Below are 15,827 nucleotides of genomic sequence, written 5' to 3' on the forward strand. Positions count from 1 at the left end.
GCAAAACTGTTACTGTAAAGAAAATTTTTCAAAAGAAAACCAAAGCAGATAGTGGGTTAATATGATCAACCTATGATCAATTTTGGAAATCTGAGATTAAAAAAGTGAGGCCAGAAACTAAAATATTTGGTTTAATGATTGCACAATTTTAATACATAAAAATAGATACCTAGTAATGAACAAGTTTATACAAACCAGATTTCTTTTGTACGGTACAAAACAACGATGGAGATAAAAAAGATTTGCTGGATTATAGCGCAAGACAAAAGAACAACAAAACATCATTGAGGAAAAGTTTTAAAACAATGAGAGGCTTATCTCATAAATACAGTGCAATGCTTTCATTTAACAAATACAAAATTTACTATTTAATTTATCAACATCAGGAAATATATAAAATGTCATTGAATGACAATCTTATTTAAAAACTGATGCAAATACAATAGCCTTTTTAGAATTCTGAGGTAATATTACACAGTAAATCAAAAAAGCTTCAATAAATAAAACTAAACCCAAGGCAAAGTGCAATTCAGTGAAAATAAGAAGATATAGCTTTTATTTTAACAATAATAGATAAATAGTTATTAAAAATGGGCTTAAGCCATAAAAAAATATTTTGGCTAATTTGCCGTGTTCTCAGATAAACTGTATAGCTATTTGTTCATAAGCCAACCTTCCATGAATCCAATTCTACAGAGAGGGGAAATAGGGGAGGTGTTTGTTTCCAGATTTCTTACCTACATCCACATTCAGCTGTTAAGAAACTTACCATTGCTTGAAGCTATCTAATTCACTCAGTGAAAGGTTTTATTTATTTCTTAACATCTGAAATCCTGTAAATTAAAATTGATTTTAAAATATCCATTTGGGAGAAACAATGTAAAATGCTTAAGTTTGAAGTGCTGCTTTTAACACTCTCCATGCTAACCTAGTTTTGTTCCAGGCTGAAGCCAATGGAAATTTTATTACTGGTTTCAAGGACAGCACAATGAATACAGTGACAAATATTTTTAAATGTCCTACTACTTATGTCTGGTTTAATAAAACAAAGTCACCAGTACCTTCTCGAGGAAATAGAATAAAATAAAATTTACACTTAGCTATTGAAGAAAATCCACAACAGCTTTGAAACTACAGATCAGGCAGATTAATTTGTTCACCATGTGCAAGTCTGTTGTTTGTATGTAAATAATACAGAGAGGGAAACAAGAATAATGTGATATTCTACTCTTATTGCAAATAAGTAATTAAGTACAGACACTACAAGATATTTAAGCATCCATGCCCCAGCAGAAGTCAATGGGGAAAGCTGACAAATTAGATGCCAAAGTGTCTTGAATGATCTGGGCCTCATTCAGCTGAAAGCAAAAAGAACACTCAGTAGCTATTCATATTAAAAAATACTATACTGCATGCTGAAAAATTCTTTCCATTTAATGAGTAAAACCCAGAGTTATAATTACATCTGCATTTTAGAGCCACTTTCCCAGCTCCTAATTTACTAACTCAGAGCAGGCATACCAAGAATTCTTTTAATGTAGTTTGTGCAGTGAAAGCCACAAAACATTGTCTTTAAATGCTGGCCTTCAAGTTAATGAAAGCTTCAACATTCTTCTGAAATGTTATTGTATTCACTTTTGTCACAGCTTACCTAAGACTTTCAACAAAGTTGCTGGAAAAAATGATAGCATGATACACTATATCAGTTTTCTATGTGTTGTGGATTTAATTCTATTCCTGAAACATTTTACCATACATGGAATTTATTTTAAATATGTAGTTTTGTTTGCTATAATGCTACAGTAGATCTGGTTAGTTTGCTGTCAAAGAATGAACATACAAGTTGCTTAATACCTGTAGTTTGAACTTTAATCCCCTCAAGCTAAAAAAGTACCCTTTAACACTCTTGTACAGTCAAGTGTAAAAGCTGAATATAGAACATCTAAAACCTCTTATTCATAAAAAATATTTTTTAGCAGTAAATGGCACTATCAAAACCTATCTGTTCACAGGCAGTTATTTACATGCTTCTTAGCCTGTTTCATTGAGAAGGAAAATCAGAATATTAAAACTGCATACATTTTATAAAGACTAAAATTCCTATCTGCCTTTGCGAAAATATGGCTACATGCTGTACGTTGTACTTTTTTCTACTATTCATATTAATTGAAAACATTCTACCACTGGGATTAGCTAATATAGAAATATTGTGTATATTATCTCCCAGTGGGATACCTGCAATGTAAAGGAATTATGATTAATGATAAAGTGCTATTAATGAAAAACAGAAACAAACTATAACTTAGAAATTGTCTTAGTCAGGTTTCATTTATCAAATAGACTAGCTTTTTGTACGAAGAAAGCTATTTTCTGTGACAAAGCAAGCAGTAAATGTATTGCCATTCAGAAAACAACATATACTTCATATTTAATTTAAAAAAAAAAAATCTAAGTTGGGAAAGACTAGCACAGTATGAAAAGACATAACAACAAAAAGCTTAAAGGCACAATTAGAAGAGAGTGAATGCTACATAAAAATGCTGTTGTTGAAGTACTTAATTTTATTCTAGACCAAAACCCTCTGCATTTGAAATTCCAATGATCAACTTTTGCTTCAGTTCCTTCTTGTTCTTGTAAGGAGGGAGACAAAGCTGGTTGAAGCAGGTATGGGCCACAGGTAACCTAAAATAATTAAAAAAAACCCCCAACAATAACAACAAAACACATTTAATAATAATACAATAGAAGCAGAACCTGCCAGCTACCTACACATTTCCAGTTAAACATTACTTAAAGAAGAAACCCTGCAAAAGGAATATTTATCCTGATGTTGTTGGTTCAAGTTCTGTTGAACACGAATAACACCACTGTTGGTCATAAGCACCTCAGGTGAATTTGTTTGCCTGCAACTCCCTCTCTACCTTTCTTTTTTTAAGTTGGAAACATCTTTCAAGTTTTGGAAACTCCAGGTACCACACGACTGACCTTAGTTTTTCTCTACATACAAAATCTAGGTATAATCAGAATCCACAATAGGAAGGAAGGTGGGTCCTGCAGTAGGCATAGACACACCTAGAGGAACCACAGTTACTGTAAGGACACACAACTCAAAGTTCAGCTGGTAAAATACATCCTTACAGACAGATGCGTCAGTGCAGGGCAGTGAGGAGCCAACTGAAGTCCTGGATAAACAACAGTTCACAAATTTTGGTCTTAGCCATACCAACACTTGCAAGTTTCTTCTAAGAGCTGAGTTTGAATATATATTGCAGATACCTCTTAGGACTGCCTGACTGAAACACTGGAAACTCTGCTCCTCACTAAAACGGATTAGTTTGATGAGGACTGTTCTTCAGTAGCAGAAGCATTTGTTTTGCCATCAGTACGAGATGCTACTAACATAGTGCCTCACAGCCACAGGCAGTAAGAAGCTAGGGGATCTTCTTGCCCTTTATATCCTCAAGCGACATGCAGGACAGCACTGAGGATATAGACTTGCCCTACAACTGACTACCTGGGGGGAGAGAGGAGAAAGACAATAACCTGAAGCTCAACCTGACTTTTGGAATTAACTCCACACTGAAAAATTTCTAAAACTTGGACATTTAAAAGTTAAATTTTAGTATGTGACTCGAAAGCTCTCTAGTTCTGTTTTCATTGAAGCCCTTAGTCTTTTAAACAGCAGTAGCTTGACCTTCACTCATTAGCAAGTATTCTTGAAAGGGGGTGCAATCCCCCCAGATCTGGAAACTCAAGCTAGTTCCCCCTCCCTGCCCTTTAAACAAGCAAGCAAAGATCTGTTAATCAGACTGGAATCATGTGCTTCAGAACTTGGAAAATTAGGAAACTGGATATTCATCTAGCAATTCTTATTGCTATTATATTCTTTGATCCTGTTGCGCGAGCAATGCAATGCCAACATGTCTGCGTTCATTCCTGCAGAGGCAGTCTGACTGCAACAATCATCTTGCAAAACACAGATCTACATAATTTTAAAATGCACGCTATTTCAAAGCACATTTCCCCATTTTTAAGGAAAAGAACAATTTACAGGAAAATGAACTTAAACAGACTCAACATCAACTGATTTTTCTTCATTTTTCATCCTCATGTTCCTTAACACGTTACTGGAACCAGTTATTAGCTCACTGAATAAAGCAACAGAAGTACCACAGTAATAAGACAAACCAAATTTAAAAACAAAACCAAATTTTATTTTCTTCATGCATTTAATTCAAGCTCTCCACAGAAAACTCCACAAAATCTTAACTTCAAAAATCTAGTTCCATTTAAGTATTTTGATTACCCTAAATGTCTGAGAAATCTAGGTCAAGCCAGCAATGATTACTTAGTAGTGAGCTCCAGAGCAGTAAGCTTTTCTATACAGATTTCCAAATTATTTAAACTGACTTTCTCCAATCTTGAGAAGGAAAATACTAGCTGGAAAGTATGTAGAATTTCTCAAGTAAATTCAATACAAAATAAAGCACTACCAGAAACATAAGACCTTGGCATGAACAATTTAACCTTCACAATGAAATTACAAGGCTGCTTTGTTCCTGTTTCACAGAATCATAACACAGTTTCACTTGGAAGAGACCTCCAAGATCATCGAGTCCAACCTTTGTCCTAGCTCTATCAACACCACTAAACCACATCCCTAAGTACAACATCTACCCGTCTCTTAAACACCTCCCGGGGATGGTGACTCCATCACCTCCCTGGGCAGGCTGTTCCAATGCCTGACAACCCTTTCAGTAAAGAAATTCTTCCTAATATCCAGCCTGAACCTCTCCTGCTGCAGCTTAAGGCCATTTCCCCTTGTTCTATCGCTTGTTACTAGGGAGAACAGACCGATCCCCATTTCTTCTGAGCAACCTGTCTCAGCCATACACTTACTCACCAGAGACCCTAAAGGAATGCTGCATCTTCTCAGCCATACATGTTACAATTCTCATTTAGACTATCAAGAAAGAATGCAAGTATTTTCTGCAACTGCAGGGCCTGCTATACGTAATGACAAACACAGACTCAACGAATTCGGAAAAATTCATGGCGATTCACAATATATTTTCACTAGCTCAGCTGTCATGTTAGGAACAATTAAACAAACAATTTATTTGAATTGAAAACACGTAAGGATTTTCTATAAATAAAGAATCCCTGTCCTCAAATGTAAACATTGACTGGAGAATCAATTTTGTATTAGATGGTCACCTGTAAAATTTATGCAATTAACAAACGGGTATAATAAAATTTGAAGACAAACTAAAGGAGTCCATGCAGTTTTTTCCTTATACATTAGTTTGCTCTTCTTTAAAGATTGAAGAGCGATGAGGACTCCTAGGAAATAATTTTAAAGAAATTCTTAAAATCCAGAAAACTACTTACCAATTAGTGGATGTTTCACTCTTTGAAATCTTGAAATTCAAGTCAGCCATTCCTCCCACAGGTACTCTATCACTTCCTGTAGCAAAATGTAGCAGCTTCTTTTGAAGTTCAAGAGAAAATCCAAGTACTACATCCCAAAAGTATCTATGTTCAGGGCAGAGGGAAAATGGTGTAAGATGCAATATCATGACAAAACAATATGAGGATAATAATGGAACTGCCAAGCACTACATGATGAATGCCACTTACTGAGAATTTATTTAATGTAATATATAGCGTATCAGTAGCATCCTAATATGCAAGGTTAAATAAATTCCTAAGGACTTGACAAGTACAATGTTTTATGAATTTTGGAATGACGTTTCGTCAAATGATGCCCAAACCCACTTTTCTATAAAAATATAAATGCGTTCTACTCACCAATATAAACAACTTTAGTATAAAACAAAATTGGAAGAGAAAAAGCATTTTTAGAAAATTGGATAATAAAAACTCAGATTTCACTATGCAGGCTTTGAAGCTACTCTTTTAAAACTATCTCCATTTCAATCCCATCATAACATTTTAAAGGTATTCAGCAACATATTATGCCCTTAAGGATCTAACTCTTTCTAAGTAGAGATAATTTAATAGTGTCTTTGTCTTATTTGGAAACTTCAGTCATTCTCAGATTATCGTTGAAGAGATTATTCCCAACAGTCTACCATTCTATGATGTTTTTAAACTCACTAATTAGAATGAAAAAGATTCAGCCTACCGTATAGTAGGATCAGTTTTTTGGTAGCCCTCATATTGGGTACTTCGCTGTAAAGCGGACATATCCAGTTCAGGACTGCCACAGACAAGAATTTCAACTTCTTCTGGACGAAGCAGCTGCCAGAAATTAAAGATAAAATATTTTTTTTTTTTTTTTTAAAGATGAGAAATGATGCTACTAGATTCAGATTTTTATTTTGATATTATAGAAAAACTAACAGAATATCACTCAATATAAATCTATAACTTAGATATATCCTGTTTTATAGAAAAATTAATTCCTCATTACTTTGAAGAATCTCTTACTACTGTATACAGTAGAAAGCAACTTACTGGATTACAATATTTTAGCGTTTTTCTTTGTTCCTCACTTTCCATTTATTACACTGACTTGCTTGCCATCTGATTAGACTACAAATAGGTCAGGAAGAAAATTAAGTTTGTACGTATGGAATTCAGAGGGAGGGTCTTGATCTCAATTTTGGTTACAACTTCCATTTCATTTACACTGAAAAGTCCCAGTGTAGGTTGATTAATTACAGTGACTGACAGAACTTGACTCTCAGTTGTACACACCACTGTGCAAAGCAAATACACATAACAATAAAGCATGTTTAACAACTGCTAAACTTACACTTGCAGAACCTACTTATTAATTTACTACAACATTGTTAAATTGCATGGAAGTATGTCATGGCATTTCAATGGATTTTCTTTCTCCTTCCAGAACCATCCCTGCAGTTAGTCACATCTCACTTCGCTGCAAGTGTGTCATACTTGGCTAATTTCACAGGAATGCAGAAAATCTCATGCAAATTGTAATTGCCTCTTCTTTCTCCTCTTACTGCACAAGGGATGATGTAAATTACAAAAGGCACTCCAACAGCCAAACAGGACTGAATATGGAAGAATGTTTAATCTCAACCTCATTGAGTGTTGTTCCTGCAAAATGTAGTAGGATTTTTCAGAGGAGTCACTCAAGAGCACACAGACACAGTCGCTCTACTGCTCCTAACTGTAGGGAATACAGAGAATCTTCGTAAACATTCACACAAGAGCACATGAAGTGTTTGTGAATGCATACTGATAAACCTAACTTGTGGAGCTTTATTTCACAGAATGGTAGGGGTTGGAAGGGACTTCTGGAGATCATCTAGTCCAACCCCCCTGCGAAAGTAGGTTCACCTACAGCAGGTTACACAGGACTGCATCCAGGTGAGTTTAGAATATCTCCAGGGAAGGAGACTCCACAACCTCTCTGGGCAGCCTGTTCCAGTGCTCTGTCACCCTTAATGTAAAGAAGTTTTTCCTCATGCTGAGGCAGAACTTCAATGGAACACTAGAGAACAGTTGATTACCTGCTTAATTTCTTCTGCTTATGTTGGATTAATCAACCATATTGATTAATCAAGATTCATCATGAATCCTAAAATCATCCAGCATAATTTGTTTAATTTAGAGAAGTCAAGAAGTCATTGTCACATATATTTGAAACAGAAGTGAAGAGTTAGGTTTCATTTTATTCTTACCAGTAATGCATATGAAGCACAGACACTATGAAATCCGTAATAGAAAGCTGCAAATTGTTTGTAGATTGATTTGTTGAGAAGAAAATCAACATAAAGCTGCACATATTCTAAAAAAGAAAAATGTTTTATTTTGTAACATCATAATAATTTTAAATAATAGTTTGTTGTACTCTCTCAAATTGTACTGAATTAAGAAAAATGAATGCATTTCATTTTAGATACTATTAAATAAGTAGACATACCAGAAAGGACTACAGTAATTTTATTTTCACACTTTGTTAAAGAAAACCTAGATTTATAAGAAGGAAAAAAAGGACAAGCTTAAATCTGCCAAATACGTGTAGTTAATATGTATTAAAAGTACCTTTCCTATTCTGATTTGTGACTGGAATTTTATCTCCATTTGGCTTTAAGTTGTAAGATTTTATAACACCAAATTCTTCCTGAAAAACCTAGGGAAAAAAGAAGTCAAGGTCAGTATTGGAAAATACATTCATATGGTCACAAATTACAAAGCTTGTTTTTATTATTTCATGTATTTCCCCTGTCTCTCTCTTTAGCACATGCTGTAATTCTGAGGGTTGTGGGGTTTTTAAAAGTTAAGTATTACAATTTGCAACAAATTGGTCAAGAAATTGGTATTCAAAGTAGAAAAACTGACCCTGTTACACAGTGGCATACCAAACTTGATCTGCAGGCTCTGGAGCCACAGCGTTTTTCATACAAAAAGAACAATTTAGGACCATCAAATACAATTAAGAGTGTATTTGCTCCACTGTAGCTCACCCAGGAACTCAGAAGTACCTGCTTTACAAAAATTCTCATATGGTCTGATAACAACATAATTTAAAGCTGAGTAAAAAGTCAATACGAGTCCAATACACATCCGTAAACCAGTGTGAAATTTTACCAACTAGTAAGTGTTCTAAACCAACGAATAAATGGAAAAGGCTTTCTTGATGGAAGTAGCAGTTAAACATACAGGTCAGGCAAAACTATTTTAACTTGAGCTATTGTTCAAGTGAGATTTCCTGGACAAAGTGTATAAAATAACCAGAGTAAGCTTTGACTAGCATCAGGGTTAGACAGAAAAGGGATTGTTTTGCAGCCAGATGAATTCCACAAACCAGGTCATCGATTGCAAGGTGATACTGTCAGAGCAAGCAAAGAGCTGGAAATGCAGCAGCAGTTGGCCATGTGACCCTGGCAGTCAGTACTGAGATCCACCTACACTGCCAGGGGACAACAGCTTAAAGCCCTGTAATGGAGCCAGCCTCTGTATGCCCCGAAGACACAGGACTAGACCGGTCTTGAAGCAAGTTTTAATGCCCATGCAGTTATATTGCAAACAACCAGCAATCACACAGTAGCAGGCCACTCCATTGCAGAAACATTTGTAAAAATTACTGAATGAGTTTGAGAATGACTTATAATTGTGTATTTAATGACCTGAAAGGTTGAGTAAAAATCCTCTTCGACATTGCCTTCATGGGATAGAAGTTCACTTAGTCCATGCGCCAGTTCCTACAATACGAATAAAAACTCTTTAGTAAATCTACAATACTCAGTGATGCACTTTGCAAGGACAAGCCAGAACCATTACTTTGTTCAGAAAGGATCTGTACTGAAAAAGCTGTATATTCAAAATGTGTACACAAAGAAAAACTCACTGCTTAATTGTATGTGTGTTTACATATATTTATTTATTTTCCAGTATGAACTGTTACATTTTTCTTTTTACTAAGGAAAACATGTCTAGAATGCTCAGATTATGGTATTCTAACTTCATGTAGATTAACAAAAATTCTGCTATGCTAGAAAATATGGAGAATTTCTGTTTTCACAGGAAAAAATAGACTTTAACAGCCTGTGGTGAAAAAATGCTGTTTTCAAATAGCTTATAATTCAAACATTAAATATAAACAAAACAGGTTTTAAATCAGTAATTTAGCCTCTTAAAAAACCGTAATACTTACAGGCATAATCTGAAACAGGTCATCTAATGTGACATCACAGATGCCTACAAGTGTGTTATGATCGCAGGGAACAATGGGGGGACTCAATAATTTCTTGTAACAGCAAGGTGGGAAACGAATATCCAAGGTGATGCTATTATATACAGCAAGTCCCATAAGCTATACATGTCAAATGTTAAGGGCAAACCCCACACGTCCTTATTATAGTTAGTATTTTAAGTAACTTGGAAAAAATATTTTAAGATTTTACTCAGCATACTCTAATACATGCTAAACAAACAGAAGAAATGGAAATTATGACTGACAATTTTAAATGCAGTTTTATATTACAATTAAGTTGTAGTTAAAATGGTCAAATGATGCACATTGACTGAACATTTGAGAATTTTCATCATAATATTCTATACAAGCATTTCTAGAATAAATTGTTCCAAAGTACTGTTATAAAAAAAGTCTTTAAAGAGAACCGTAGATATAGATCTTTTATCAAAAAATTCTAGAGAGCGCTCAATACAGCAATTTTTCTTTTAAATAAATCTAGAACCATAAAGACAAACCTGCACTGGCACTACAGCCCATCAGCTAGCACATTTAAGTGCATCTTGTGAAACAAATCTGAAATTATACCGAAAATTAGAAGAATTCAGTTCACGATTCAGCTTCTCACTAGAACAGAATTGTTCAGTTGGAAGAGATCTACAATGATCATCTGGTCCAACTGCAAATAATTGCATCTTAGTAGAGTTATAAGCATACGTTATTATTAATCATTTGTCTGAGGACTTCATAAATGAGCCCAACAGAAAATCTGGGAAATAAACTTATTCTCAAAATAGCATATGGCTTCCATTCAGTAAAAAAAACAACCCACAAAACAGTCACATATTGATCAACAGGGACTTAAGCGAAATTTTTGCGCATGCAGGCTCATTTCTGTTTACTGAAGTTCAGAGGTGTAAGTACATAAAAAATAATTACAACTTATACACAAAAAAAGTTGCATGTTTAATCTTAACTCTAGTATTTTTTGACTGTGAAGTGTACCATGCTCCCACATACCACCATTTTCTTCCTATTTTTATTTCAGATGCTTGAATGACATCCTTTTCATACATTTAAAATGGAACATACTTGTATATACATCTGAATGAGCCTTCATCAATCACGCCTGTACCAACTCATTGAACAGCTGATTGTTTAGCACCGTCTAGCAGACATAAAAGGATACAGCTCCAACCAATCGGAACTCTGAATAGTTATCGCACTTAAAGCTGCTGAACCAATGGCAGTGCGAGTCCTTGTGGTAGGTGAACATGCCTGCAGAACAGAGACGGTGGCCTTTACAAAACCTGAGCTTCAATAAAAGTCATACAAAACCTCATCTTTCTCACACACGCACCCTTGAAAATGCTCCTAGGAGTGCCCGTATCCTCATGCTTGTTCTCAGCACCATCTTCCCACCCACAGCAGGAGCCTGCAGGTGCTTGGGCAAGGACCACCAGGGGCAGGGCCAAGCCTGAAGCAGGCCCAAGCCCACCATCCCTGTTGGGTGCCGGTGCAACATGTTCTTCAGTGCCTCCAGTTGTAGATATTCTGCACTGTCTCTGTGCAACACTTCTTCACTGCACTTCATCATCTGTACAGCCAACAATGTTAATTGTCTAACCAAAAATTTTCTTGCTGCGATGTAAACCCATTTCTTCCTCCCCTCCTGGGTCAATAGCAGATGATGATTTTTAAAAATGCTGGCATGAATCCCATGATACAAATATCTTAAGTTTTACTTTCTTACAATATAAAGCTGCAAAAGGTTTATCTTATACATAAACTAGCACCAAAGGGGTATGTTTCATATTCTCTGTCAACAAATTACACCAGAGAAGTTAAAAAAAAACCAACCAAACCATGAATACCCTAAAAAAGGTATGACAATCTAGGTAAAAGGTAAAAAAAGGTAAATGACAACCTAGATCCTACTGCAATCATGACTATAGACTAGCCTGACTGTTATTTGCATCAGATATGGATCATTCTGTTTTAAAGCATGATAGAAAGTAAAAAGCTACATAATGAAACCACGTATCAACTTCACGATGACTAGGAAGCACTGCTCAGAGACAGAAGACACACTGTTGTTCAGTGTGCATTAACAATTAAATTAACTTCAGCAATGTAGAAGTAAATTAGGTAAAATGTGATGACTGGTTTCAATTTGTTGGTGTTGAATGGGCCGACAGTTTATTATTTCCACAGTCAATGTACAAACCAAAGCACTAAAGGTCAACTTGTATGCAGTAGCTCACTGCATCTATGTTTGAAGATGAAGTTGGGGAAAAATAATATTTAAATTAAAAAAATTGAAGACATTTGGACTTAAAAAAAAAGGAATAAAAATCCAACTGTTGTCTCAGGGACATCTAGTTCTTATGAAAAATTCATAGGTAAAACTCTGCCTTCACATTTTTTCTCCCTCTCCTCTCCCGAACAATCTAACTTTATCTTTTGAACTTTAGCTCAAAAACAGGCTCATCAGAGAAGATTTGGACAGTGCCTTTACCAGAAGCAACAGAACTGTTGCAGGTAAGGCAGAGCAAGGTTTACAAACTGAAAGATGGCAGTGATGGATGGTGGGAAAAAAATAGGTCTCAAATCCCATTTATTTATTGTCCACACTGAGATGAAGAAAGCATCATGAAACACATAGGAGGGCAGACAACTGAGTTAATTGGGAGTTCTTTAATTTCAGGGGTTAAATCTGCAGGATCAGCTAACCTGGGAAGGGTAATAACAGTGAACATTTTCTATGTTTTTCCCCCCAACTGTCCGACAGACATTATTTGCAACTTAAATATCAAAGAGTATACAGTCCCTTTCCAAGGGACAAGAACATTTCTGAACTCGTCTTACACAGGCTCCTTTTTACTAGAAAAAGGACTATAGGCAAATAACGATCTCAGCAGATTTGAGGCCAAACTCTGGACGTTTAGAAGGAGTCCGATAAACAACAGAGGACTGTGCATTCAAGGGACATGAATACTTCCAGGCAAAGACAGACAAGCTCTTGCATTCTACAAATGACTATCAGGTGTTATGATGAAGTCCCTGGAAATCAATATTTCTAATTTAAAAGCCAGCCGAACACTTTAACCCATTATATCATCAGTAATCCATGCACAGCTGAGGAAAGCTGAGTCATTTGAGAAATATTAAAGTGGGGAAAAAAACCCCACCCAGATCCATCTACAGCAATATACACCAAGTAGATTGAATGCTCATTCACATCTTCCAATCTCCTATTTACAAAAAAAAAAAAAAAAAAAAATCTTCCTTTTATTTATTTTTTTTTTTGCCCTTGCACCTGCAAACGTTATTATGGGCTCACAGGTCCTGGTAACAGCAGAGGCAGGCTATTTCAGTCAGTCTCACACCTGCCTGTACTGTCTCTGCATCTGACTGAAAGACCTTTCTCTCCTGAGAGCATCTCGGACCACTTTAAAAATACTGTCCACATAGATACCCCAAACAGATTACATGATGACAAAGACTCAGGTAAGAACTAACCTCTACCTATACTAATCACAGAAATAGTGCTGGAACTTGCAGACACTATCAGTGCAAATGGAAACCACTAATACATGGGAGACCAGAGTCAGCAGTTTGCTACAACTGAGCCCAGTAACAGCCTCCAACTATAGCTACTTACAAAAACCAGGAAAACTCCTCAAACTAGCAATATGAAGATAGCTGAGGGCAGTGTAAAACCAGAAGATGCAGCATGACAAGAAAGAGTCAAGGATGGAGGTGACAAACAAATACATTTGGCCTTATTTCCACTTGCATATTTGCTAAACCATGTACTTCAGAGGCAGCTATATGGCTCTTCCTATTCTGGAAGAGGAATATCATATACCAATTGCAACCAAACAACATATTAAGCTAAATGGAAGAAACTTGTTCTTAAATTCACATATATACTTGTGTGAATTCTAGAAAATTTCCAAGAGCAGACAGAAGTCGGTGTTTCCATGGCTTGCATAGCTTTTCCTTATTCTTCTTAGCTTGTTAGTAGGTCTAGCAATTCACTAACACTCACAGATTATGAGTTTTCTACTCAGAAGAGAAATGGAAAAAACCCTTTCAAAGGCCCAATGCCATTTCAGTTATAACAGATTTAAAGTATCCGTGTCCTACTCCATAAAATAGTTGATGGCCTTCTCCCATCTGGCTAGAGGTAAATGATGATCTTGTCTCTGGACAGAGACGGAAACATTATAACAACACAGATAGATCAGAGGAAGAACTTCAAGGAAAATCTACTGCTAGTCTTGAATCCCCCTGTTTCCTTTCCAATATGCTCACTAGCCTAGGGAGACTAACAAACCATAAACATTGAGACTCTGGTTTCTGAAACAAGGTTTAGCGTGACTAAACTCGTAAAAAGCTGAATCCTAATTTTAATTCTAAACCTTTCCACTGATCAGAGATCTGTTCACCCTCTAATTTTGCCATACTACTGAAGCAAAATCTCAGTTTTTCAGCAATGCTTGAACATGTACGTCAAAAGCCAAGATCTTCAGAGCTCTTCAAGCACTTCCTACTCTCTTCCACCTTCCTCTATGCCAAAACTTTTTCGCTTCTATATACAATTCTAACTTGCCCCCTTTCGTTTTTACATCAATTAGTGACTGGTCTGCCTAATAGTGGATTAATGAAGAATTCTTATCCATCACTGTTTTGATAATTTAAAATGAACAAATTTTCATGTTGTACTTAAGAACATGTATGAGGACTCACCATAATCTGGGTGAAAAATTTGGCGAATCAGAAGAAGAAACCATTCTTTTGTCAGGCCACCCATATCAAGACCAGCTTCCCCTACAAACGTGACTTTCAACTTCTTTTTCAGATCTGCCCTCTTCCTTGCTAGCTATTGCAAAATAGGTAGGGAAGAAGAAAAAAGGAGATTTAACATATTATTACCATCTCTAGGCACAGAGAACACATCTCTGTCTCTAGCGCTTTTGCTTTGTTCAAATTAGTAATTGCATCACCTCCTACTAATAGGTCAAAACTATATTAAAACAATGATTGAATTGCAGAAGTGAGACAATCATGACTGCTTGATATCATCAATTACCTTGCACATGGTGCCACTCTCTAGGCTTGAAAAGAAGTTAGGTGGTATGCAAACAGACTTTTAATAAGCTACTAGATACAATGAATTAAGTCTGTCTGGAATATTTTGGACCTATATAATTTTTTAACTACACAGAAGACATTCTGCCATGAAGAAATGATAGATTAATAAAATAATTAGACAACCTTTAGAGATTCTTCGAAATGAGGAGGTAGCTAAAGCTTTTGGTACTTGGACACCATTCTGTTCAGCATAAGATACCTGCCAGCAACTATCAGCCTCTTTGTAAAACTTTAGACAATGGTAAAAAGCTTTTTTCATTCCTTTGTCCTAAGAGAGAGCATTTGATCCAGGTATGCAAAAGACCTGCAAAGAATTATGATTACGACCTTTCACAATTAGCAGTGATCTTTCAGATCAAGTCCCTACACAATTGTTCCTTAAATCATCAATTACTGGTTGGCTCCAGAGAAAGTGTTTAAAGCAGTCAGGAAGACGTGCGTGCTAAAGTAATTTCTACGTTGTTAGCTGCTCAAGTAAATTCCTGTTGCACAAGTTTTACATTTATAGATACTTACATTATTTGACATAAACTCTTTATTAGCTATTTTCCTTTGCAAATTATTTGTATTTCAAATTAAAAAAAAAAAAAAGAAAAAAAAAAGACATCTTTCTCCCATCTTCCATGCCCTGCACTTTTGAGAATATGGGTAATACATTCTTACTCATCCCTGAGATGGGCAGAAGAAAACATCGGAATTAAATAGGAGGATATTTTGGCTATCAGAACTCTTGAAGTTGCTCTTAGTTATCTCACTATGTTAAAAAAACCCTACAATGCCTGACAGAAAGCAGTACTACTCGCATTTCTTCTATCTTAGGAGAGAAGGCCAAAACAGACAGGCTTTAATCTAGGAAAAAAAAAAAGAGTTTAAACTTATGTTTTCTGAACATGAGTAATCTCAATTTCTTTGGGCTTGTTTTCACCACTTGGACTTATTTTTCAATACCATCAGGATGATTTTAGTGTTGACAAAG

At 35.7% G+C, this 15,827-nt stretch overlaps 1 protein-coding gene across 1 annotated transcript in view; it reads right to left on the bottom strand.

Moving 5' to 3' along the window:
- Positions 1–2,561: 2,561 nt before the first annotated feature.
- HECTD2 (HECT domain E3 ubiquitin protein ligase 2) overlaps positions 2,562–15,827 on the bottom strand; it is a 36,373-nt gene continuing 23,107 nt past the window's right edge. Inside the window, exons 13-21 of the mRNA XM_086466625.1 lie at positions 14,447–14,579; positions 10,881–10,969; positions 9,653–9,811; positions 9,126–9,200; positions 8,041–8,128; positions 7,677–7,783; positions 6,149–6,264; positions 5,392–5,535; positions 2,562–2,682 (exon numbers count right to left, since the gene is read on the bottom strand). Coding sequence (XP_086322751.1) covers positions 2,562–2,682; positions 5,392–5,535; positions 6,149–6,264; positions 7,677–7,783; positions 8,041–8,128; positions 9,126–9,200; positions 9,653–9,811; positions 10,881–10,969; positions 14,447–14,579 — 1,032 coding nt within the window. The remainder of the gene's footprint in view (positions 2,683–5,391; positions 5,536–6,148; positions 6,265–7,676; positions 7,784–8,040; positions 8,129–9,125; positions 9,201–9,652; positions 9,812–10,880; positions 10,970–14,446; positions 14,580–15,827) is intronic.

The sequence above is a fragment of the Leptosomus discolor genome, chromosome 6 (assembly GCF_034619465.1).
Source record: "Leptosomus discolor isolate bLepDis1 chromosome 6, bLepDis1.hap2, whole genome shotgun sequence".
In the NCBI taxonomy this organism is placed as follows: domain Eukaryota; kingdom Metazoa; phylum Chordata; class Aves; order Leptosomiformes; family Leptosomidae; genus Leptosomus; species Leptosomus discolor.